Below are 21,304 nucleotides of genomic sequence, written 5' to 3'. Positions count from 1 at the left end.
TTTAATGGCAGCTTTTTGAATTTGCGACTGGCGTGATGGGCTGTCCCTGAACCCGCGAACAGAACGGGTTTATGCAACGGCCAAGATTGATCGGGCGCTTGGCACGAATTTGGGCGCATCTCGGAACCCAGTGTGAATCACGCGTACGACTACTCCGTAGAGTACGTGGGATACATGGGAGGGTATTTTGACAGGGGTCGTCCAACTTTAAAATTGACATGTTTTTAAAGCTTCAAACGCGGCACCCCGCAGCTTCTCGACACGTCTTACCTCTCGGGTAGCCCACCCGTCCGCGTCAAGGAACGGCACAGCAATCGAGCATCCGGAAGACACCTGAGGTACTTTCCACGCGCCACACATGGCAAACGCGCATCATGGCGGTCTGCACCCTGCGGGACCGTTTGACCCGCGAGAGGACCTGCTGAGTGCGCTCGACAGCATCCAGACGCCGGGTTCCTTCGCAACCATTGGACGCCTGCTAGACGCGCCTCCCGCGGGTCTCTTCGTCGATGGCGTCGGCGAGGTGTCCATGCCGCTCAGCGGAGCTCAGGCGGCCCAATTGATCGAGAAATGCCGCCGCGCGCCCTTTGGCAGGAAGGAGGAGACGCTCGTCGACCTGAGCGTGCGCAAGTGTTGGGAGATGGACCACTCCCAGTTCAGCTTTCGTGATCCCGCCTGGCCCAGCTATCTGACGACGATATGCGCGAACGTGGCTCATGATTTGGGCATTGACGCCGTCGTCAATGCTGAGATTTACAAGATGCTCATTTACGGGCAGGGAGCCATGTTCAAGGCCCATACCGAGTTGGTCCTCCAGACCCCGGAGCGATGACCGCTCGAGGCTAACGAACCAGCACCGAGAAATGCCCCGGCATGTTTGGCACCCTCGTGGTGTGTCTGCCGTCGGCACATCAGGGCGGTGATGTTGTCGTGAAGCATTGCGGGCAGGCAAAGGTCTTCTCGTCATCGGCGATGGCGCAGTCGTATATGGCATGGTATTCCGACGTCTCTCACGAAGTCCTCCCCGTCATATGTGGATACCGATGGGTCTTGACCTTTAACCTCACTCTCGACACGTCGATCGAGCGCCCCCTGGCGGGTGGACAGCAGACCCAGTTGCGGGCTGTTCGACAGACGCTCTCGAGGTGGCTCAGCGTGGCCCCAGAGAACAGAGAGAACAAGTGCCTCTCGCATGTTCTCGACCACGACTACACCGAGGCCAACATGTCGATAGGGGCGCTCAAGACAAGAGATTTGGCCCGGGTCCAGGCGCTCCGCGACCTGTCCATCGAGCTCGGTTACGAGCTCTTTCTCGGTCTTTTGACAAAGGAAGAGAACGGCACCATAGAGCACGACTACTACGGGTACCGGCACGGGTACGGGTACGAGGAGGAAGATGAGGACGAGGAGGACGAGGACGAGGAAGGCGTCCACCCGATGGACGACGTTACTGACTCAAGCCACAGCGTTGAAACATTGTTTGACTTAGAGGGGACTGTGGTTGCCAAGGAGCTCGACCTCGCCGAGGATGACCTCCTGACAGATACCTACTTTGAGGACCGCGAGGGAGAAGAGGATCGAGGCTATACCGGCAATGAGGTGTGTCTGATCCGTAGAGGCGGGAAAATTTTCAGAATGTGTGCTGACAGGCTCAAGGGAGGCACGGCGACTCATTGGTACCGGGTGGCGGTAAGGACCTGAACGGAAAACAGTTGAACGAATCTCATATACTTCACAGGCCGTGATCATCGTCCCTCACGATGAGCTTAACGCGTTCTTTGCCAAATCCCAGGATACAGGATTGAACGTCCAGTCTCTGATTCGGTACTACTCTCGGCTGTGCTTGCAGCGGCCGTCGGTAGGAGCCTTCCTGGCCTCGCTCTGGCGCCTGTGTCGGACGGTATGGGAGCAGCCGGTCGAGACGGATAGACCGTCTTGGCAGCCAACGTTGGCCATTAACGGGGAAGGGCTCTACAGCGTTGTTGAGGTCGCACTCGAGAGGGAGGAGATTTCTATGTTTGAGCGGGCTGCCACTAACCACCAGGGCGTGATGCTGCAGCACACATTTGCGATGGTGAGGCAATGGGTGCAGCGGGGTGATGACGCCGAGAAACGTTTCAGAACCATCAAGAATGGGTGAGCTCCTCGCAACTCATGCAGCGGCATGACACTTACGAGACCAGGTTGAGTCTCGCCGTTTCGCGATACAAGACCTTTTCTGGGAAATTCCGGGCCATCAACAGCTTCGTCACGATGTCAAGTGATGCGGCCTGCCCTGACACGACACCCGCTTGCATCTCGGAGTGGGCTCGGCTGTTGATTCGCAAATGCCTCGACGTCTGCCGTTCTGAACAGGTTCTGGGGCCGTTGACCGGATCAGACATGGTGGACTGCGTGCAGTACTTCGAGAACCCGACCCAGTTTTTCTCGTTGTAGTATGTTCATTGATATGCTTCAATTTGTCCTATCGCTAACGTCGCAGTGTAATGCCGAAACTCGACAGGAGAATCAACCAGGCCGCCTTCTACCTCGCCCTGATGGCCCGCCTCCGGCAGTGTGGCGCGGATGGCTCGTTACCCTTAGAGTGGGCAAAGTTTGTTCATCGACTTGTTGCCGAATGCTTCCTCTTGTCGACGTCTTGCGCATGCATGAGGGGAGTGGAATCGCCTCAAGTAGTCTCAGCAAAGCGACCACGTCTCGGTTCAGACGAAAAAGGTTCGATAGCGATGGCTGTGAGCACCCTTGCCTTGGCCGACTTCTTCTCAGCCATCGATGAACCATCTGAGCCAAACTATGTCGTCACGCTGTTTGTGGAGAACATCGTTGAGACCGCTCCGAGAATTCGGGGAGACGAATTCGAAAAACTATGGATTCCGTTCCTGCACTGGCTGGCTCAAGTCACGGCGTCCAGGAAGACCCCCTTTGATACCCCGCGCTACCAGCGTCTCTTCGTTGCCATCCTCAGCGCCTACCTCTTCAACTATGTCGAGCGAGAGCCGCCGAACGATACGAGCTTGGTGAGGCGGGGCGTGAGCTGCAACTGCCACATCTGCTCGCGCCTCAACGCCTTTCTCGCCGATGGCGCCGAGAGAGTTGCTCGGTACCCTTTGAACAAGCAGAGTCGTTTCCACGTGCACCAGGGACTTGACAAGTTAGGCGCTGATTGCACACACGAGACTGAGCGGTACGGTCGGCCCTATACTTTGGTCATCACGAAAACGCACGCACACAACAAGGCCAAGCGTGATGCGTGGACCGCCCGTTGGAAGAACGCCCGAGACGAGCTGGAGGTGTTTAACCAGGTGCATCTCAGGCTGCTCCTCGGGGAGAGGTATTCCATGGTTCAAATGAGGCACCTGCGACGGTCGCAGCCGGCTGCTTCCGCGGCAGCCCCGATTCCTGCCGCAGTGCAGGCTCCGGCCCCGGCTCGTGTACCTTCTGAGCCCATTATTCTCGCGCCTTTGCAGTCGACAAACCGATCGCGGGTCTCTGGACAACAGCTGCCTGGCCTTGCGTCTGCCCTGGCTGGGGGCCATTCGGTGTCTGGGGTCAAGCGCGCGGCGCCCGGGACTCTGGACGTCGAGGACATTGAGGTAATTGACCTGACGGGTGACTAGCGTCTAATTATGTAGGAGTCCAATACAATGGCATCATCGCGAGCCTGAGGCAGCTTCCAGCATCACTTGTGGCGGCCAGTCGAGGCAAGAGGAGCCGATTGACCGCCGTAACAATGGCCCTGCCGACTCAAGGGTCAGTAGTCCGTCATGTCCCTCTGAGAAATACGCGCAGTGCCGCTTTCGATATTCCGTTGTGTGGACATGGCAGACGCTGCATCCGCGGGACGCTGGAGGCTGGCTAGGCTAACGTGCAGAGTGTCGCCGAGAGGTGGAGGCGGAGGCACGGTGGACAGGGACGCTGATAAAGCATTCACTTCTCTTTATTCACGTTTTGTACATTTTGGTTTCGGCCGGCTGGGGCCAATTTTTCTTGGGCTTCGCATGCGCATTCCCCCGAGGTCGAAGTAGGAACAAAGCACAGGCGAGGGAATGCTCGGGGACGGAGCGACTGCCGGGTTGCTCAGCGGTGACGTCAACGCCCGATTCAGCGGTTGAGCCGCGCAGCTCAACTCGCTTCCTGCAATTCACCGTGCGTCCACGGCGCATCATTCATTACCTTTTGGATCACAGTCTACCCTCTTAGCAATCGGGCCATGGAAGGCAGCAAGCCCGCGACCTAGGAACAGCCCACAATGCCTCCGGCCAGCACCAGCGACAATGACCGCGTCGCTGCGACCAAATCGTTTGTGCGGCAGTGGATTGATCTCAACTGGGCCGACTGTCTCTGGATGCTGTCAGTCGGTGCGGTTGCCCTCGCTGTCTGTCTCCCTTTTTCGCCCATACTTTCCTGATGCACGCTGACTCCCGCCAAACACAGGTCTACTACTCCCCGGTCCCGCTGACGCGCACATTCCCCGTCACGCTCAATAGCAGCGGCGATGTGGTGTATCCCGACTGGGCCTATCCCTACCGGGGGGGCTGGATCATCCCCTCGTGGGCGTCTGGGCTGGCATCCATTGGAGGTCCCATTGCCGTGTACATCCTGGCGCAGATTTGGATTCGGTCCGCGTGGGACGCGAGCGCTGCCATCATGGGCTCTGTCTGGGCCGTCATCCTCGGATCTCTGTTCCAGGTCGTTCTCAAACAACTCTGTGGCGGGTTTCGTCCGTATTTCCTAGACGTGTAGGTCTTGGTTTGTCGCGACCACGGATGGCAACTAACCGAATCTAGCTGCAAGCCCGATCTGAACCTGGCGCCACGGCACAACCTCACAGGGCTCAACGCCGTCGGCTTCCAGCGCATCATGTACACGACCGAGATCTGCACCGAAACTGACGCCGAGAGGCTCAAGACGGCCATCACAGCGTTCCCCAGCGGCCACTCTACCGCGGCCTTTGCTGGTTTCGGCTTCCTCTTCCTCTGGTTGAACGCGAAGCTCAAGGTCTGGGCAGACCATCGCCCGGCGTTTTACAAGTTGCTGCTCACGATACTGCCTCTCTTGATGGCATGCCTGATTTCTTGCTCTCTCACTATTGACGCAGCGCACAACTGGTGGGATATTGTCGCCGGGTCCTTGATCGGAGCCGTCATGGCGCTCGCATCGTACCGCGCGACGTACGCCGCTGTCTGGGACTGGCGATTCAACCACATTCCGCTGGTGCCAACTGAGGCTTTTACATACGACGGTGATGTAGATCGCGCAGCCGAAACGTGGACGCGGAGTGCCGGCTGGGGGACGAGGAGGGAGTGGCTCCCGCAGGCGTCCAGCAACGTCGTGGCCGACAGTGACCAGGCTTCACTCAGGGCAAGGGGCGACGCTGTGTGACATGGGGGCAGCTACAACAAGATCTGACTCCTTCGAACCGTATACATTAGTTGAGCAGCAAATGAGAACATTACTATCTTGCCGGCAACTATGAGCATAAGCAATGAGCAGCCACAGTCGACGCCTCTCCACAGCGAATCGCTCAGCCTGCAGCTTTACATACACGATGAGCCATTTCTGCAACCCAATGGCATCAAAGCTTCGATTTATCCGTGCTAGTGCCACATACTCGCTCGCTTTAAACAATCCTCCATTCCGCCTTGTCGTCGCAATGCTCATCGGCTTCAAGCTCAAAGTTGACGCCGCACGACGAAGACTGGGTCAGGGCAATGCCGATGAACTTTGTGTCTGTGTTCCCCTTTCCCTTGGCGAGGCTGTTTCCGACGCTGTCAAACACCTCGCAGCTCTCGGGGTTCCCTCCAAAGTTGCTCTTGCACTTGAAGGACCGAGGCTCTTTCCAGCAGGAGCTCATGACCTTGAATTCGCGTCCGTCGCCGGTGTTGTAGCATGGAGCGTGGTCGGCGGGATATGCCGAGTCGAAGTAGCTCTGGCCCTTGTCATTTGTGATGGCGAAGCCAGAGTCGTGGCCGAACTCGTTGCCGCCATTGGGGCCGGCAATCGTCGAGAAATGGCCCGAGGACCAGACGACTTGGAGCTTCTCCTTGGCGAGGGAGGCGGAGGACATGGCAGCGAAGCCTAGGAGAATGGATCGGAGAGAGGGCATATTGAGTCTGTTGGTGAGCAGGGGTTGTTGCTGTTGCTGCTATAAGTTGAACATTGAGGTCGACTCTCTTCTATTTATACTGGTCAAGTCGCAACAAGTGTGACCCATAGGCTGGTGTTGTGGTGACATCACCAGCGCCTGTCAGCTGTAGGCGTTCATCAGGCCCTACAGTACTTGTCCGTTCTGAGCAAACAAGTCGGCGCGGATCGATTGCCAAAGTAGACGTCGCTGGCATACGACGAATCCAACGACATGGCTGAGGACCTAAATGGCAAGATCTCCCTTCCAAGCAGCTGTCTCGTGACGGAACAGGCACCACAGATGGATCTGAGTCCTTCACGACAGCTTCAACTCGGTGGCCTTTCCGCAGCATGAGGTCATCGGCCCACCGGAACCCACAGCGTCAGCAGCAGCTGAATCCTTCGGAGCGACACGGGAGATTGGCGGCTGTCGTGGACCGAGGCTGTCAGTTGTTCAATGCTGTTCTTCTATAGGCTATGACGCTAATTGAGTGAAGATGCTGCTCGGTCTGTTCGCCTGGGTGACGCCATGCCAATGTCCGCGCGGCTCGGCTTGCAAGCGTCCTCGAGCCGGGCCCCGAACCGGCCCCACATCGCCGAGAATATTTCCTCTTTGGGACGCCAGAACCAGATATCTCTCTCACGAGTCCCTTCAATCATCAGGCATGACTTTTTTCCGCATTCCGCCGTCCTTCATGTCCTGCTTGTACCTCTGGTATAGTTCGTACTGAACGGTCAGCATGGCTCGACTGTACGAGGGGTTCTTTACTTGCCGCCTCTTCGACGTTCTTCCTCGCCTCGGGTAGGGCCCGCCTCCCGCAGCCAGGAATACCCTTGGGGTTCGTCTCAAATACGCGCCACCCGTAGCTGTTCATGGGGCCTTTGGACAGCCACTTGTACAGATCCCTGTCCTGCCACCATAGCCGCCATCCGCGCAAGGCGAACAGGTGGTCAATGTTGTCGTACATGCCGGTGCCTGCCAATTCATGCATGGCGCGGTAGAATGTGTGCGCACGGACGTAGCCAGGTCGCACTGAGGGTTCCTTCGCCCACTCCCTACGCCACCACGCGTGGTACTCGTCGACTTCGGCGTTCATTTCCGCCGCAGACGGCAGCAGCGCCGGCTTCCGGTATCCGGCCGGTGCCTGGTCCCGCCGGAGTTCCCGGGCCGACTCTGCCGCCCATACCTGCGCCACGGCCGTCGACGCCAGCTCGCACGTGCACCACACAGCTTCCTGAGGTGCGATCCAGCTCAGAAACGCAGCCGACGAAGCCCATCGCGGAGGGAAGAGCATGCGGTGCAGGCGCGGCAAGTGCGGGACGTGGGTGTCGGACTGCGCTTCGTCCGCGGTCACCAGCGGCAGGTCGCACGCGCCGTCCATCTCCAGCTCTGGCATGACGCTAAAGTCCAGCGAATAGCCCGTGCAGAATATGACGGCGTCCACCTCGATCTCTTTTCCATCATCTAGCAGCACCCGGTCGTCGCCCGTAAATGCCTTGAACCCAGGGACGGGTGTTATACGCCCCTCGTATAGCGCGGGGATGAAGTGCTCCTGCACGGCTGGATGCTCGTGCGCCATGCTCGGGCACGGTACCAGGCGCCAGTCCTCGGTAATCTTTTTCTCGGCGCGCTTCCGGCGGGCCCGCGCCGAGAGGCCCGGTTCCGTGGGGTCCTCGCGTGCGGCGTCGCTGATCATCTTGCCCTGCATGAACCTGTCAACGAGCGGGACGGTCAGCCACGGGAGGCTGTAATCAAGCAGGTACTTGAGTCGGAGCACCGGCCACGGGATGGTGCTGTCGGTCGGGACACCGTCATCGAGATATCGCGAGACTATGATTCGCCCGCGGCGGTAGGACTGGTACAACGTGGACACATGACCGGCAAGGCTGAGTGACACTTCGCATGCCGTGTTACCGATGCCGACAACTAGCACTCGCTTCCCAGCGAATTGGTCGGCCCTGAGTCATTAGTCACGATGTGTGTTTCGTTGACGCATGTGGAAGGTGGCAGGGCTAGCATACTTGCGATAGCTTTGGCCGTGGAGGACCGTGCCTTTAAACTTTTCCTTGCCCGGCATCGGCGGCCACTTGGGCACCGTCTCGCAGCCATTGCCAAAGACGACCTTGTCAAAATGTAGAGTCGACTCGCCGTCGGGGCCCGAGACCTGGACATTCCACCCGGAGTCCAGCTTGTCTCGGAGCACCCTCCGCACCGTCGTTCGAAATCGGATATGCTGCTCGAGCTGAAAATGCCTCGCGTACGCTTGAAAGTACTCTGCAACGTGCGAACCGGTCATGTAGGGGGGGTATTCTGATGTCGTCAAAAGGGGCACAGGATGTCGTGTCGCCGTCAAACGCACCTTTCGGAACAGGGAAATCGCTGAAGCCGGACTAAAGAGTCAGCGAGGTTGCGGGAGTTCAGGGGGACAACTCACAACAAACTTGCTAATGTTGGAAACGGTGTTTTGGATCACCGACGTGTGCGAAGGGTCAGAACTGTACGACCACAGGCCGCCGACTCGATCTCGCCGTTCGAAGCCGACGACGTTGAAGCCCTCCTCCCGCAGCGCCTTGATGGCAGTCAGCCCGGCGGGGCCTACCATTGGTTAACAGTCACATCGAAAAGCGTCACGGGTGCGTACCAAGGCCGACGACTGCAATCTTGACGTTTTCCATGGAGCCGTTCAGTTGCAGCGTTGGTGACGAGCCACGGCCTTGGGGTCAGGAGTCGAACCCAGAGCCTGCAGAGAAACAGAGAACAAACACGGCCGGATGCAAAACCACCATGCCCATCATCTCGGGCACCATCTCGCTGGGGCATTGCTTTAGTTGCTCAGATACCCACCAGAGAGGGTGGTCGCGGCGGGCCCATCGGCTACCATGGTATCTCGCCGGGGCGGCCAAGTCCGGCCTCCTCCGTGGGTTGGCGCCCCGTAGCAAGTACACGTGGACGGCCTGGGACCACGGCCTGAGTCCCCTAGCCCGTCGGCTACCACGAGATGTGCGTCAGCTTCACGAGAGCGCACGATGAGAGCAGCAGTTGAGGGTGTGGAGTCTGGACCCGCGCCGCGCTACAGACGCGGGCTCATGCACGCATCCAGTGCCATGTTTCTGGAGCCCACGGGCAACGGCGCTGGCGCAGCTCGATAAGAAGGCGGCGTTACAACGGGCGGCGCCGTTGGGCCACGGGCCGACCCTCTGCCATCCTGTCGGTAATACAGCCGTGTTGCTTCTGTCACAGCTTGTTGGTTGACTGACCTCCTCGGCGTGCTGTGCCCTGGTCTGCGGTCCAACCTCTACGGTCCGAAAGACCTCAGCCGTCGCCATGCATGCATGCCACGGCGCAGACCCTGCCTCTGCCAGCCAACAAGGAGAGCGGCTTCTGCGGCGGCCGTACGGGGCGACCCAGTCCACGGCCGCCTCTCCCGCTGACGGTTTCTTTAGGCTGAAGATTTGTCGAGGTGGTGGGTGTCCACAAATGTATGCAAAGGGCTGTCAGGCCACCTTTGGGCATTTTCCTGCCCCTCACACATGCAACATTCCGTGTCTTGAGGGTTGATAGCCCGAGGCTCGTCCTGGCTGTCGCCACGCCTGTCGTTGTCGAGATGAGTGGAAAGAGCAAGGTAGAGCGCAACCAACAAATGCTCAACCTCGTACCGCCGCAAGCCAACAGCCTTTACGTATCAAATGACGAGCGCAATCGTTTCTGAGAAGGCTAATTACGAGTGCATTCGTATCTTTCGAGTCCGCTGGTTTGTCACCTCGTGTGGAATCAACCCGCTACAGCTATTGACGCCGAGCCGAGCCCACCAACGAGCAGCCATGGGGCGTGCAGGCTCAGGCATGCACGTCGCTCGAGGCGGAAGACAAGGGCGCATGCGCGGAATCCCTCGCAATGCACATCACGCCACGGGGGGGATGTCAAGCGAAGCACGGTATCGCTTGCATTCGTACAAAAGCTAGACAGTCCAAGTCGCTACTACGAGACTATGGGTGCCCGCTCAGGAGCAGTTCCAGGGCTGTCCGAGTGGCCATGCGCGCCTCGTCTTCGAGCCGCGCCTCTGTCGCGAGGAAGACGTCCGGCAGGAACTCGTTGACGTCGTCGTCGCCCAGCATGAGGCGGGCGACGGCCTCGCCGCTCGACCAGCACAGCGGCATGCCGAAGCCGTTGAAGCCGGCCGCGATCCACTCTCCGTCGCCGCCACGGCGCGTCGTGCTCTGGGGCAGCCGCCCGATGAGGGGCAGGCGGTCCGCCGTGAAGCCCATGATGCCCGACCAGACCTTTTTCACCTCGGGCGCCTGACCGTCGGCCCACCCGCGCGTGTGGTACCGCGGCAGGACATTGGCGATGTTGTCGCGGCAGGGCGCGCGCACCTCGGTGTCGTCGCTGACGAGCAGCTCGTTGAGCTTGACCTTCTCGCCGCCGATGAAAATGTCGCCCGTATTGGGATTCTGGTTCGAGTAGTACAGGCCCACCTCGAGGACGTCGGTAGCGGCGTCGAAGACGCCCGAGTTGACCATGCTCCACGACACCTCGTGGCCGCGGCGGCCAAATTCGGGCGGCGCGACCTGCGTCGACATGGTGCCGCGGAGCGGAAAGATCCTGCCTCGCAGCGCGGGCAGCAGGTGGCCGGTGTAGCCGTTGGTCGCGTGCACGACCCTGCCCGCCCTGACGGCGCCGCGGGGGGTGTCGAGGACGTACGGGTGCGTCGCATGGCTCGGGTCGTGCGTGACGGCCGTGACGGGCGTGTTGGTATCGATGGAGAGGCGCGACCGGTGTTGCTCGTACAGCTGCGCCCAGACCCTGGTGATGAGGCGGTAGGGCCAGAAGGCGCCGTTGGGGAAGGCAATGGCACCGGCCTTGGCCACCACCTGGTACGTCTGTTCACACACGAATTGTCAGCTTCTGCTAAGTGACGGTCGTGCGGCGGACATGGTGAAGCTCATGGGCAGCCTACCGAGGCGGCCTCGTCGGCTGTTAGGAACCGCGTCTTGCCGCGGTCCTCCGGGACATGCTCCTCGTACAGTTTAAACGATTCCCTGGCGTGGGTGAAGGAGGGCTCGTCGTCGAAGCAGATGACGTCGAGCAGGCGACGCACGACGCTGGCCTCGCGGAACTCGTCGGACGAGTTGCCGAGGGCGTGCATCTTCTCGAGGGTCCGGTTGGCGAAGCGGGCAATCTTGACGGCCTCGTCGTCGCCGAAGCGCTCGCTCAGCAGGCGGTAGTCGCCGGGCACATGGTTGGTCAGGAGGCCGCCGTTGCGGCCGGTGGCGCCGCTGGTGAGGTTCCGGGCCTCGAGGACGGCGACGGACCCGGACCCAGACCCGGGGTGCTCCAGATAGTGTTTGGCCACGCTGCAGCCCGTCACCCCAGAGCCTATGATGGCCACGTCGACGGCCGCGGGCAGCTCGGCCGACTGCACGGTCGACATGCTGGGGTGCGGCGGCATCTGCCAAAACGACGTGGTCGGGTTGGCGCGCGGGAGCTGGGGATCGGCCTTGGTCTGGGCCAGGAGCTCCTCGACGAGGCTGGGAGAGATTGCCATGGTGACTTGGACAGAAGGGGTGGCAGCCGATAGCTGGCTGAGCTGAGCTGCTCTATGCGGTTGAACGTTATCTGCTGGGTCGTCCCGAGGTAAGAGCACGATAATACGCGAACCCTCGCGCGTTCCTTTTATACGTTATCCCTCTAGATATGCCGATACGAGGGCGTCACACCAAGTACAAGCAGGGTCGAACCGGCGCCCTCGGGGCCCGAGCGACGGCGGCCGCCTCGATAGCACAGCCATTCGTCCGGAACAAGCCAAGGATATTGATCACAGCAATCATGATACGAATGGAAGGCAGCCGCGTCAACTGGAGCTACTGCTCGGTCGCGACCCGCCCCCGCGTTCGACGAAAGATTGCCAGCCGAGTTTCATCGCCAACGGCTCGCTGGCGAGACACCAACAGGACCCAAAGGTGGGGCCAAGCCGGAGCATTTGAACAGGTGTGATTGGCCTCTCCGTGCCGGGGATGGGTGGACAAGGGGGAAATCGCGCCGGCGATGGCTTGCGGGGGAGAGCCGGCACGCCACACACGCTTCCCCGCGAAATCGGAGGCAGGGAGCGCGGTCCCTGAGCGGCGGCGACTGAGCCAATCGTCCCCGGATATGGCAGACATCCATCCGGCTGCTGGGGCTCGACAAGAGGAGGCCGTTGCGCTGTTACTATGTTACCGGTGTTATGTGTGTCTCGACGGCGAGCTTATAAGTCGTCGCCGCTCGGCCTATCGACGCCAAGAGGTTGCACCGGGTCTGTTGTGCTTGTGTCTCAGGCAGATACCTGCTCTCTTGTGCAAATCTTGAACGTCTTTTCCTATAACTCTTTACCTTGCTTCCGTCAACAGAGGCTGCCACAGATGGAACCGGCCACGGAGCGAGATGAGACCTTCTGGGCTCCGGGAACAGTTACGCTCGAGGATTGTAAGCTCTCAGCACGATCCATATTGGTTTCTCCTAGGCCCTAGATCCCGAAGCCTGACCATGTTTCCGCAGTGCATCGCTCAACGGACAAGGTTGTCCTGCATCCCAAGCCGACGTCCGACCCCAACGACCCCTTGAACTGGTCCGCCACTCGCAAGACGATCAACTTTGTTCTCGTCTCCCTCTACGTCCTCCTCACCTTTGTTCAGCTCGACATCGGCTTCACTGCCTGGCAGCAGTACCAGGACGAGTTGGGCTTCTCCATCAGCCTACTCAATGCCGCTGCCGCCATCAACTACGCCGGGCTTGCCGTCGGCTGCGTCTTCTTCGTGCCCCTGGTGCAGAAATACGGCCGCCGCCCCGTGTACATCTTCAGCACCGTGCTGCAGCTCGTATCGTGCATCTGGTTCGCCGTCACGCAGACCACTGGCGACCTCGTTGGGAGCAACCTGATATCCGGCCTTGGCGGTGCCATCTCCGAGACCATTGTGCAGATCACCATTGCAGATATCTTCTTTGTTCACAATCATGCCGCCATGAACGGCTGGTACCTGCTGGCCACCTTTACCGGCGCCTACCTCGGCCCCGTCGCCTCGGGGTACATTGTCGAGAACCAGGGCTGGCGTTGGATGTGGTGGTGGTGCGTCATCCTCTTTGGCGTGAACCTGGTCCTCATCCTCTTCTTCTTCGAGGAGTCCAAGTACGTCAGCGTTATCCATGGCCAGTCGGCTCCAGCTCCGCCGCGGGACGCGGACGGTCCCAGCGATGGCCTCAAGAAACTGCACAGCGACAACAAGGACGGCGAGCTCGTGCACACGCAGTCGATGAGCCACCTGGATCCGTCGATCCCTATGCGCTCGTACCGTGAGCGGCTTGCCCTGCTGACGCCCACCGGCGGCTCCATCCTCTTTGACATGTACAACCCCGTGGTGCTGCTCTTCCGCTTCCCGGCCATCGCGTACACAGCCATCACGTACGGCAGCCTTCTTGCCTGGTTCGCCGTCTTGATCAGCATCCAGGCGACGTATCTTTTCGAGCCGCCATATAATTTCTCTGCAGCCGGCGTCGGCCTCATGAATGTGGCGCCTTTCGTCGGCTCTATTCCTGGCATCATCATCGGAGGATATCTCAACGACAAGTCCATCATCTGGCTGTCGAGACGCAATGGAGGCATCTATGAGCCCGAAATGCGGCTGTGGATTGCCCTCCCGGCGGCCCTTGTCACTCCGGCTGGCATATTGATGTTTGGGCTGGGTCTTGCATACGTAGGTGACCATCAAACGTGCTAAGTTGACCCTCCAGTGCTGACGCTTCCCAGGAAGCTCCGTGGCCGCTTCTCGCCGTCGGGTTCGGCATCTTCGGCTTCGGTCTCATTGTCGCCGGCGACAGCGCCCTTTCCTACGCCATGGACTGCTACCACGATGTATGGCTCCCTTTCCTCGTACTGCCTACCACGCTAACGGCCGTTCAGATTATCGGGAATGCATTGGTGGGTGTCGTGTTTACGCGCAACGCCATCTCCGTGGTGGTCCTGTTCGCCCTGACGCCATGGGTCTCGGCAATGGGGTTGCGCGACCTGCATATCCTCATCGGGGTGCTCAGCTTCGTCATCCTGCTCTTGCCCGTGGCGTTGCTCGTCTGGGGCAAGAAAGCGAGAATCGCGACGGCGAGGTCGTATATGGAGATGGCGCGCCGCCAGCCGACACGCCGCGATGTCTGACAGCCATGTGCTTCGGGCTCTTGCGTTGCGGCAATAGCGAAATCATGTTTGAGTAGTAATTGTGCCTCCGAGAAAACTCTCTATGTTGTCCCAGTATATGTGATGGTCGGCGACATCTCTGGCTGCCCAGAAGGAGACGAGCCAAGCGGCCTCTTCGTCGCGTACGTGCGGCGAAAAGTCGACGATAAGGTACGAGCTTTCCAGAGCCGCGTTCCTCTCTTGGGCCTCTGTAAGTTCAAATCCGGCCACCAGGAACGCCAAGTCGGCAAATGGTATGGAGCGGCCTGTCCTCTGGACCACCGCGTCGAGCTCGTGCAGGACAGTCCGCGACATGGCGAGCGCCCCTTCGTCGTTACCAAACGGATGCCGTAGACGGTGCGCAACGAGTAGAGCAGTCAGCTGCAGCACCTTGGACTGCGCGATCATCATGCTCGCTTCGATTTCAGAGTATGTGCCAAGCTTCGCGGCGGAGACGGTTGGCCGCCAGTTGGCCAATATGCTCCGAGTTCTCGCCAAGTCATTCAGGAGGGCGTCGCCCGGGGGGTCGCCGCGCTCACGGCAGCCAGACTCGCGTATTCGATAGCCCAGTACGCACAGATCGTGAAAGTGCGTCAAAAGCGGCGCCGAGATGCCGATGAAGCGGTCGACCAGGTGGTCCATGTCGCCCTCCCAGACCCTCAAGGTCGGCACCCGGCATCGCATGAGGCACTCCTCCATCTCCGTCCCAAGTAGGCACACCAGGAAGGCGGCGCAGTCGGACCCCATCCTCCGCGGCAGGGCGCGGTCCCGCTCGTACATGGCCTTGGCTATGCCGAGGATGAAGCTGCACAGCGCGAGTGGCGTGCCGGAGTGGTGCAGGGCAAACGTGACGACGGCGACTCCTAGTATGAGCACCGTGGACAGGTCGTCGTCGCGGTCGACGCGAGACACGCGAAGCGACCCGATGGCGGCGGCCGCGCGCCTGAACCCGATCTGCTGGCCGCGGGCGAGCTGCCGCAGGCTCTGGTTGCCGACGAGGAGGGACGCGCAGGCGATGAAGGCATCCCTGAGAAGGGGCATGCCGGCGGTGAGGTGGCTCGCAAAGGCCTGGAGATGCTGGTCGCGGAAGCTGGGCCCGATGAGATACTTGTCCACCTCGATCTGCTTGTGCAGCATGACGTCGAGGAAGTGCATCTCGAGACGGCTGAGGTCGGGAAATTGGGACATGTGCCGTATCTGGAGGCCATGGCCACGGTCTGTAGCTGCAGCTGCAGCTGTTGGTAGTGACCGTGGGCTTGTCGCAATGGCTTCCTGATGCGACGTCTCGTCGTCGGAGCCTTTTGCGGAAGGGGGTCGGGTTTGAGGCGGCGGCGGCGGTGACGGCGAACCCGCAGACAAAGGCGCGCCTCCGCGGCCCGGCAGACTGGGCCGACGCAGCGATATGCGGTTTCCCGAGGCGAGGCGAGGCTTCCTGCCAGCCCTGCCCGCCGGCCGATTTGTCTTACACTCGGACCCTAGCCGACGGCATCTCTCGCAACAGCTGGGGTCGGCCCAGCGGCACCTCTCCTTCACGGCATGGCAGCGGTCGCAAGACCTTCTTTTCGCTGGCTGCGAGATGGTTGCCCCGGGCGAGGAGCTCATCGCACCGTCGTGGTGGCCTGGCGTGATCCAATGCTGGGTACCAGCGTTGGGCATGCAGCATGAGGTGCAGGTCCAGGTCCAGGTCCAGGTCTCCAGGTCCAGGTCCAGGTCCAGGTCCAGTTCCAGCGCGGGTGCGGGGTGCCTGGCCCAAGTCCGACTCCGGCGCCGACTCCGATGGTCGTTGGGCCCGCACAGCAACATGATGCCGTTCCATGGGTTCGCCCAGGATGCGACGGAGCGCCTTGCCGGCTGTCGGCGCAGTGCTTTCACGATGAATAACGCAGGCGGCAACGCAGAATAAAGCAAAGTAAGAGGTCGTACTTCGTAACTGATAACTAATGCCATGCTAAACTTGCCATCCAAACCAATGAGTACCATCGTACACTCTATCGCCAGACACAAATGAGACTCAAACGCCTTGGTCCTATACCATTAACAACATGAGGTTCAAAAATTAATATCCCGCCCGTGCCAGCCTCTCCTTCTCGTCCAGAAGGGTCTCATCCTCGCGCTCACGGTGCTCAACCTGGACTTGTGTCTCGCCTCGCTTCTCGTCAAGGACCGTGTCGCCGGGTGTGGCCATGCGGCCGACCTCCTGGACGACGGTGTGGTCGACGTCCGGGCGACCTTCGATGGCGCGCAGCACCTCGAAGAGCGGCCGGGCCTGCACGGGCCAGGCGACGTCGCCGCGGAGGATCTTCTTGGCGGTGATGCCGCGCTCGTTGTAGAAGACGCTGTTGGCGTCGCCGCGGCTCACAATGATAGTACCGTCGATCTGCACGCCAGCCCACAGCCCACGGCTCTTCATGTAGCTCCACATGGGGCGCACCGTCTTGGAGAGCGCGGCGTCGACGCTGCCGCCCGTGCCCACGGGCCCGACGGCGATGGACGCCTCGCCGCCGAGCGACACGCGCGGGTTGGTGAAGGCGCCGACCTGTGCCGGCGTGTTGAGCACGCACACGCAGTCGTAGACGTCGAGGCCCAGCATGAAGCCCGCGCCCACCGTCGACACGACAAAGGACGACGGCGGCGACCAGGTGCCGTCGGCGCGCCGGGCCACGACGACGCCCGAGCCGGCGGCCAGGGAACCGTGGAAGGCGCCCGCGCGGATCACGTTGAAGATGGCGAGGCCGGCGCACTCACGGAGCACCGCGTCGGGGATTTTGACCATGGACTTTTTGGTGATGCCGGTGGGATGCATGGGGCCGTCGGCCCGCGGAGGCTGAGGCGCGCCGAGACCTGAACATGCGTATTAGACTTTCGGTTTGTAATTCCAGGGCGTTTAAAGGACGAGCAGGGCACTCACTGGTAAAGGAGTGGAGGATGCGGGCCGCCTTGCTGCACTCCTTCTCCATGCTCGTGGGCCACCAGCCCTCGGCGCCAATGACGTTGGCGGCCTTGTTCAGCGGCCACCCGGCCTTGCTGGTGATGCTGTGGAACTTGCGGTTGAAGGCCGAGGGCTGCTTGGCCGGAGCCGGGGCTGGACCCGCGTTGCCGGCCTGGAAGTGGTCTGTGTTGGCGTTGAAGGTCGAGCTCGGCGTGGGGCGCTGCGAGGGCGTGTAAGCCGGAGGCTGGGCCTGCGCGGCCTGCTCGTCGTAGACGGGGTAGGCAGTCATTTCGTCGTTTGCTGGCAGGTCGATCGGGTTGGGGCCTGGAAGTTGTCGCCGGTGAAGCTACTCAGGAAGGTTGGTAGTGCTTGGGGTGGTTGAGCTGATGGTGGTGCTTGCAAGTGCTGCTGTTCATCTCGACACGATGCCCCGACATCTTATATGTCGAAGGCTCTCGCAGAGCTCCATCACGCCGCCGGCGCGCTCGGGTCTCGCTTCCACGTCGCGATGCGCACGCAGCTCCGGGTGTAGAGGCGGCCCTCCGTCGTCAGCGGAGCCTGAAGAGGCACAGCGCGTTCGCGGCCGCCGTGGCGCAGGAGATTCGCGTCTGGTGGTGCGCTGTGGGAAACGCTGCCACGGGCCCGTCAGTCACTGTGAAACACACTCGTCGCCAGCGACCGAAAGCGAGCTGGCGAATGCGAGTCTCGCCCCGCGACGCCACGCGAAGGCCGAGAGCGAGCTTGGCGCCAACGAGTGTTATGTAATCCGCAGGAACGCGCAATCATTCAGGCAGGAGCGAGCCTGGTGCTGCTAGTCACCGTTAGACGCTCAACGCTCCGGTCCGTGACGGGGTAAGCTGCGGGCCCCCAGACAACCTTCCTTGTACGTAGCTACGGTATACCTAGGTAACCAAAGTATGTACCAGTTCATCTACGTGCTCGTACTCATGCCTCGAAGCTCATGTGGCTTGACCACCCACAATTCTCGCTCACCCTGGGGCGCTGGATGATGTCCCAGATTGTTTGGCCGTTTACGGGTTGCCATGCTTGCTTTCGAGCAGGCGGGAGCTCCTCATCCACGTTGCTGACGTGCACTGTCCCGTGTTCGCCTGCATAGTGCCCATCGACGAAGTGTTATTCGGCCACATACGTTATCAGAAAGGGAACCGAAGGCCAGAAATGTGACCGTGCTTTGCGTTGGTCCTCAGTTGGGTGGGGCGTGACAAGGGGCGTCTGGCCGACGAATCCCGGTCACCCTGTACGGCTCAAGGGTGGATTACAACCAAATAGTTACTAATAACCCACCATCCACCCAACAAAGCAAAGTCTTCGTGGCTCAGTTGGTTAGAGCGTTGGTCTCATACATCCATATGTGTGATCAGATTTACTCTGGGCCATCCAAAGGTCGTGAGTTCGAGTCTCACCGAGGACAATCTCTTTTTGTCCCGTCCGACTACAGACATAGATCTGGGACTGGATGAGACTTTCTCCGCTGCCTCGCTCTCTGTGTGTAGTGTTTCCTTTTTATCCTCGCTGCGGCAGTCCTGCTCTTCAGGCTTCTGGGATGTCTGTTTTTTCGCGTATGTTGGTGATCTGAGCGAATCTCAACGCAATGCGTCTTCGAGACCGCCAATTGTCGCCGATGCTTTAACTTTCCTGCGTAAAGGCTGGCGCAAAGATCCTCTCAATCAAGAAGAAATTGAAGCATTTCTGGCTACGATGGATGGCCCACGAAAACCGGATTGTGCGGGCGCTATGGATTTTGCCTCCCCTCTAACTGAGTGGTTGGGTCGCACAGTTTCTCTCGGCATGCAATGAAGCCCGAAGAGGTCGTGAAAGGCACGTTATGCCCCCTCTTTCCTTCAAATGAGCAATCCTAATTCATCGCAGACGTCCACATATAAGCGCCGATTGTCGCACAGGTGAGCCAGCGCATCCCTGGAGAGACAGCGTTACATGAAACCCTCTTCTCCATCTGCGCCACCTTTGAGGGCATACCTTTCGCCAAAGGTCTGCCAGCCCGTTATCTGGTGCTACCCAGCGAACGCCTATTGGGGTGTTGCTCAGCCAGCTTGAACGTGGGAAAAGCTCCGGCAAATGGCGTTTATATCTTGCTGAACAGAACATTGTCCGCTCGCAGAATATTGCCACCTGTGCCCTCCACACCAACCTGGCTGAATCTTCGTTCAAGCTGAAGTGAGGCCATACAAGTCTAGCGAAGTCAACCTGCGGAGTATCAGTCAATATAATAGCATAAGAGATTTACAAATGCATTGTTGGCTTTGAGTTCAGTGAAGCATAATGGTACGATCCGCGAAACTCTCCTAGAGTTAATACGCCTTCAGGCCCCGGTGCAGTAATGCCGGCCCGCTAACCTGGCAGTCGACTGCCTTCCAAGAATGTCCTCAACATGCGCATGCGAGTCTATAAAAGGGCCACGCTAACCCGGTGATGCAGACACCTACACTCAGCAAGAGAGCATCACCTGTGATCAGTTTTAAAGCTATTCAACACGAAACTAGCCATCTCAACCATCGATAATCTGTTCGATTCCGCCGCAACAATGTATGCCATTGCTCTACTTGTACTTGCAGCCCTCGCGGTCGCCAGACCTCACAACCATACCGACCCCGTGGTGGAACACCCTGCGGAAGGCCCCGTGCTCCCCCGCGAGGCAAAGATGCCATGGCTGAACCCTGCCGTGCGCTGCCCTCCCGCGGAGAGAGGACTAGAGAAGTGCCAAGGCACCATGGTGCACTGCGGCTCGCTCCCCGAGGCAGAGGCCGCCAAGTGCTTTGCCGACCACGAGCCCAACCCGGCTCCATCCAAGCCATGGCGCTGCCCTGCCAATTACTGCACTGCAAAGAACTCGGATTCCGAAGAGTGCCGAGGGACCGACTTTCAGTGCAAGACTCCCAGAGAAAAGCTTTACAACACGGAAGCCGAGTGCTTTGCGGATCACCAGCCGAAGGAAGAGTGCGGTGGTCTCCTCAGCTATTACATTACTGGCACCGGTTTCGACTGCGGATTCAACGCCGATCAAGATGAGCCTTGTAACGGGACGCACACCTTCTGTAACGTAGCCGGGTTGTATAAAAAGAAGGGTTACAAGAACTCCGCGGAATGTTTCGCCGCCCGCCACCCAGCCCCAGGCCCTACTACCACGGTATCTCAGTGAGCTCTTCAGCTGGGTAATTGTCTAGTACCATCTGCATGTTCGGGGCATATGGAAAGTGGACGACCTCACTGCATGCACGTAGCTACATGTAGTTCAATGCCACGCTGCAACTTCTCCCCACACGTGCAGCGCCTTGTCTCAATGAGTACTGCTATTCCAGGTTCGTAGAACGAACTTCTGACAGCTGTAGAGCCCGCAGCAGCAACAGCAGCAATAACGACAGCAACGACAGTCACGATAGTAACGACAGTACTGATAGACATAGGCAGCGCGCCGCTGCCGTCCCATGCCTGCGTAGTAAAATCGCTGGCGCTGCATGGGGGTAAGGCGCGGCCGAGAAAACACGCAGGATCGTAGGACGGTTCTACAAGTAGCACTACTCTTGTCTCAATGCTGCGGATAGTCTCGACTGTGGAGTTTAATATCAAATTCCTGCGCCTACTTTGTAGATTATGTTGCCAAGCACAGGCGAACGTGAAGTCATCAGGCTCGCTTGGGAGTCTGGGACCAGCAGTTTTGCGGCGGCCAGCGTCGATGGTCGACCCAGATGTGATACATAATACAAACCCACGAGTTAAATATTATCTACGCCTATTTGACTCACCAGAGGACCGTGGGACGACGGCGATGCGCTCAGTTAACAGTCGCCTCCTGTCGCGTGAAAATCGCGGGTTCGGTGCGTTGCTGCCTTGATGGGTGGGCTCGCGCAATTCGGTTCATATAAGTGACCCCGGCGTCGTTGTGGCGACCGCCCCTTCCCGCGCAGTCGTCTGCGTCACTGTCACGCGGCCAAGATGCCACGCTGGGCACCTTAATTCGACCTCACCACACCACATTCTGACCCTGGCCTATTCGTCCGCTCATGCGCAC

At 59.7% G+C, this 21,304-nt stretch overlaps 8 protein-coding genes and 1 non-coding gene across 9 annotated transcripts; 4 read left to right on the top strand and 5 right to left on the bottom strand.

Annotated features, from left to right (window-relative positions):
- Nucleotides 1-358: 358 nt before the first annotated feature.
- PLICBS_010604 (uncharacterized protein) lies at nucleotides 359-3,617 on the top strand (the record flags this gene model as incomplete). Its single annotated transcript, XM_018326263.2, has 6 exons — nucleotides 359-804; nucleotides 855-1,599; nucleotides 1,657-1,689; nucleotides 1,739-2,136; nucleotides 2,184-2,435; nucleotides 2,483-3,617. 6 exons carry the CDS (start codon nucleotides 359-361, stop codon nucleotides 3,615-3,617), a joined length of 3,009 nt encoding a protein of 1,002 aa, XP_018174580.2.
- Nucleotides 3,618-4,249: 632 nt separating this feature from the next.
- Nucleotides 4,250-5,382, top strand: PLICBS_010603 (uncharacterized protein; the record flags this gene model as incomplete). Its single annotated transcript, XM_018326264.2, has 3 exons — nucleotides 4,250-4,375; nucleotides 4,435-4,739; nucleotides 4,788-5,382. 3 exons carry the CDS (start codon nucleotides 4,250-4,252, stop codon nucleotides 5,380-5,382), a joined length of 1,026 nt encoding a protein of 341 aa, XP_018174581.2.
- A 238-nt stretch (nucleotides 5,383-5,620) lies between these two features.
- Nucleotides 5,621-6,360, bottom strand: PLICBS_010602 (uncharacterized protein; the record flags this gene model as incomplete). Its single annotated transcript, XM_065601960.1, has 2 exons — nucleotides 5,621-6,113; nucleotides 6,356-6,360. The coding sequence occupies 2 exons, from the start codon at nucleotides 6,358-6,360 to the stop codon at nucleotides 5,621-5,623; spliced, it is 498 nt and encodes a 165-aa protein (XP_065458032.1).
- Nucleotides 6,361-6,778: 418 nt separating this feature from the next.
- PLICBS_010601 (uncharacterized protein) lies at nucleotides 6,779-8,802 on the bottom strand (the record flags this gene model as incomplete). The annotated part of the gene is made up of 6 exons (XM_018326265.2): nucleotides 6,779-6,853; nucleotides 6,912-8,085; nucleotides 8,149-8,437; nucleotides 8,487-8,517; nucleotides 8,562-8,722; nucleotides 8,769-8,802. 6 exons carry the CDS (start codon nucleotides 8,800-8,802, stop codon nucleotides 6,779-6,781), a joined length of 1,764 nt encoding a protein of 587 aa, XP_018174582.2.
- A 1,311-nt stretch (nucleotides 8,803-10,113) lies between these two features.
- PLICBS_010600 (uncharacterized protein) lies at nucleotides 10,114-11,672 on the bottom strand (the record flags this gene model as incomplete). The annotated part of the gene is made up of 2 exons (XM_018326266.2): nucleotides 10,114-11,007; nucleotides 11,085-11,672. 2 exons carry the CDS (start codon nucleotides 11,670-11,672, stop codon nucleotides 10,114-10,116), a joined length of 1,482 nt encoding a protein of 493 aa, XP_018174583.2.
- An 853-nt stretch (nucleotides 11,673-12,525) lies between these two features.
- On the top strand, nucleotides 12,526-14,309 carry PLICBS_010599 (uncharacterized protein; the record flags this gene model as incomplete). The annotated part of the gene is made up of 4 exons (XM_018326267.2): nucleotides 12,526-12,589; nucleotides 12,662-13,854; nucleotides 13,908-14,012; nucleotides 14,061-14,309. 4 exons carry the CDS (start codon nucleotides 12,526-12,528, stop codon nucleotides 14,307-14,309), a joined length of 1,611 nt encoding a protein of 536 aa, XP_018174584.2.
- A 42-nt stretch (nucleotides 14,310-14,351) lies between these two features.
- On the bottom strand, nucleotides 14,352-15,515 carry PLICBS_010598 (uncharacterized protein; the record flags this gene model as incomplete). The annotated part of the gene is made up of 1 exon (XM_018326268.1): nucleotides 14,352-15,515. The coding sequence occupies one exon, from the start codon at nucleotides 15,513-15,515 to the stop codon at nucleotides 14,352-14,354; it is 1,164 nt and encodes a 387-aa protein (XP_018174585.1).
- An 868-nt stretch (nucleotides 15,516-16,383) lies between these two features.
- PLICBS_010597 (uncharacterized protein) lies at nucleotides 16,384-17,545 on the bottom strand (the record flags this gene model as incomplete). The annotated part of the gene is made up of 2 exons (XM_018326269.2): nucleotides 16,384-17,168; nucleotides 17,236-17,545. 2 exons carry the CDS (start codon nucleotides 17,543-17,545, stop codon nucleotides 16,384-16,386), a joined length of 1,095 nt encoding a protein of 364 aa, XP_018174586.1.
- A 1,036-nt stretch (nucleotides 17,546-18,581) lies between these two features.
- PLICBS_010596 lies at nucleotides 18,582-18,688 on the top strand. Its single transcript has one exon. It is a non-coding gene; the product is annotated as a tRNA-Met (tRNA).
- The last annotated feature ends 2,616 nt before the right edge of the window (nucleotides 18,689-21,304 follow it).

The sequence above is a fragment of the Purpureocillium lilacinum genome (assembly GCF_023168085.1).
Source record: "Purpureocillium lilacinum CBS 284.36 DNA, scaffold_8, whole genome shotgun sequence".
In the NCBI taxonomy this organism is placed as follows: Eukaryota; Fungi; Ascomycota; class Sordariomycetes; order Hypocreales; family Ophiocordycipitaceae; genus Purpureocillium; species Purpureocillium lilacinum.
This window is presented reverse-complemented; position numbering and strand designations above follow the sequence as displayed.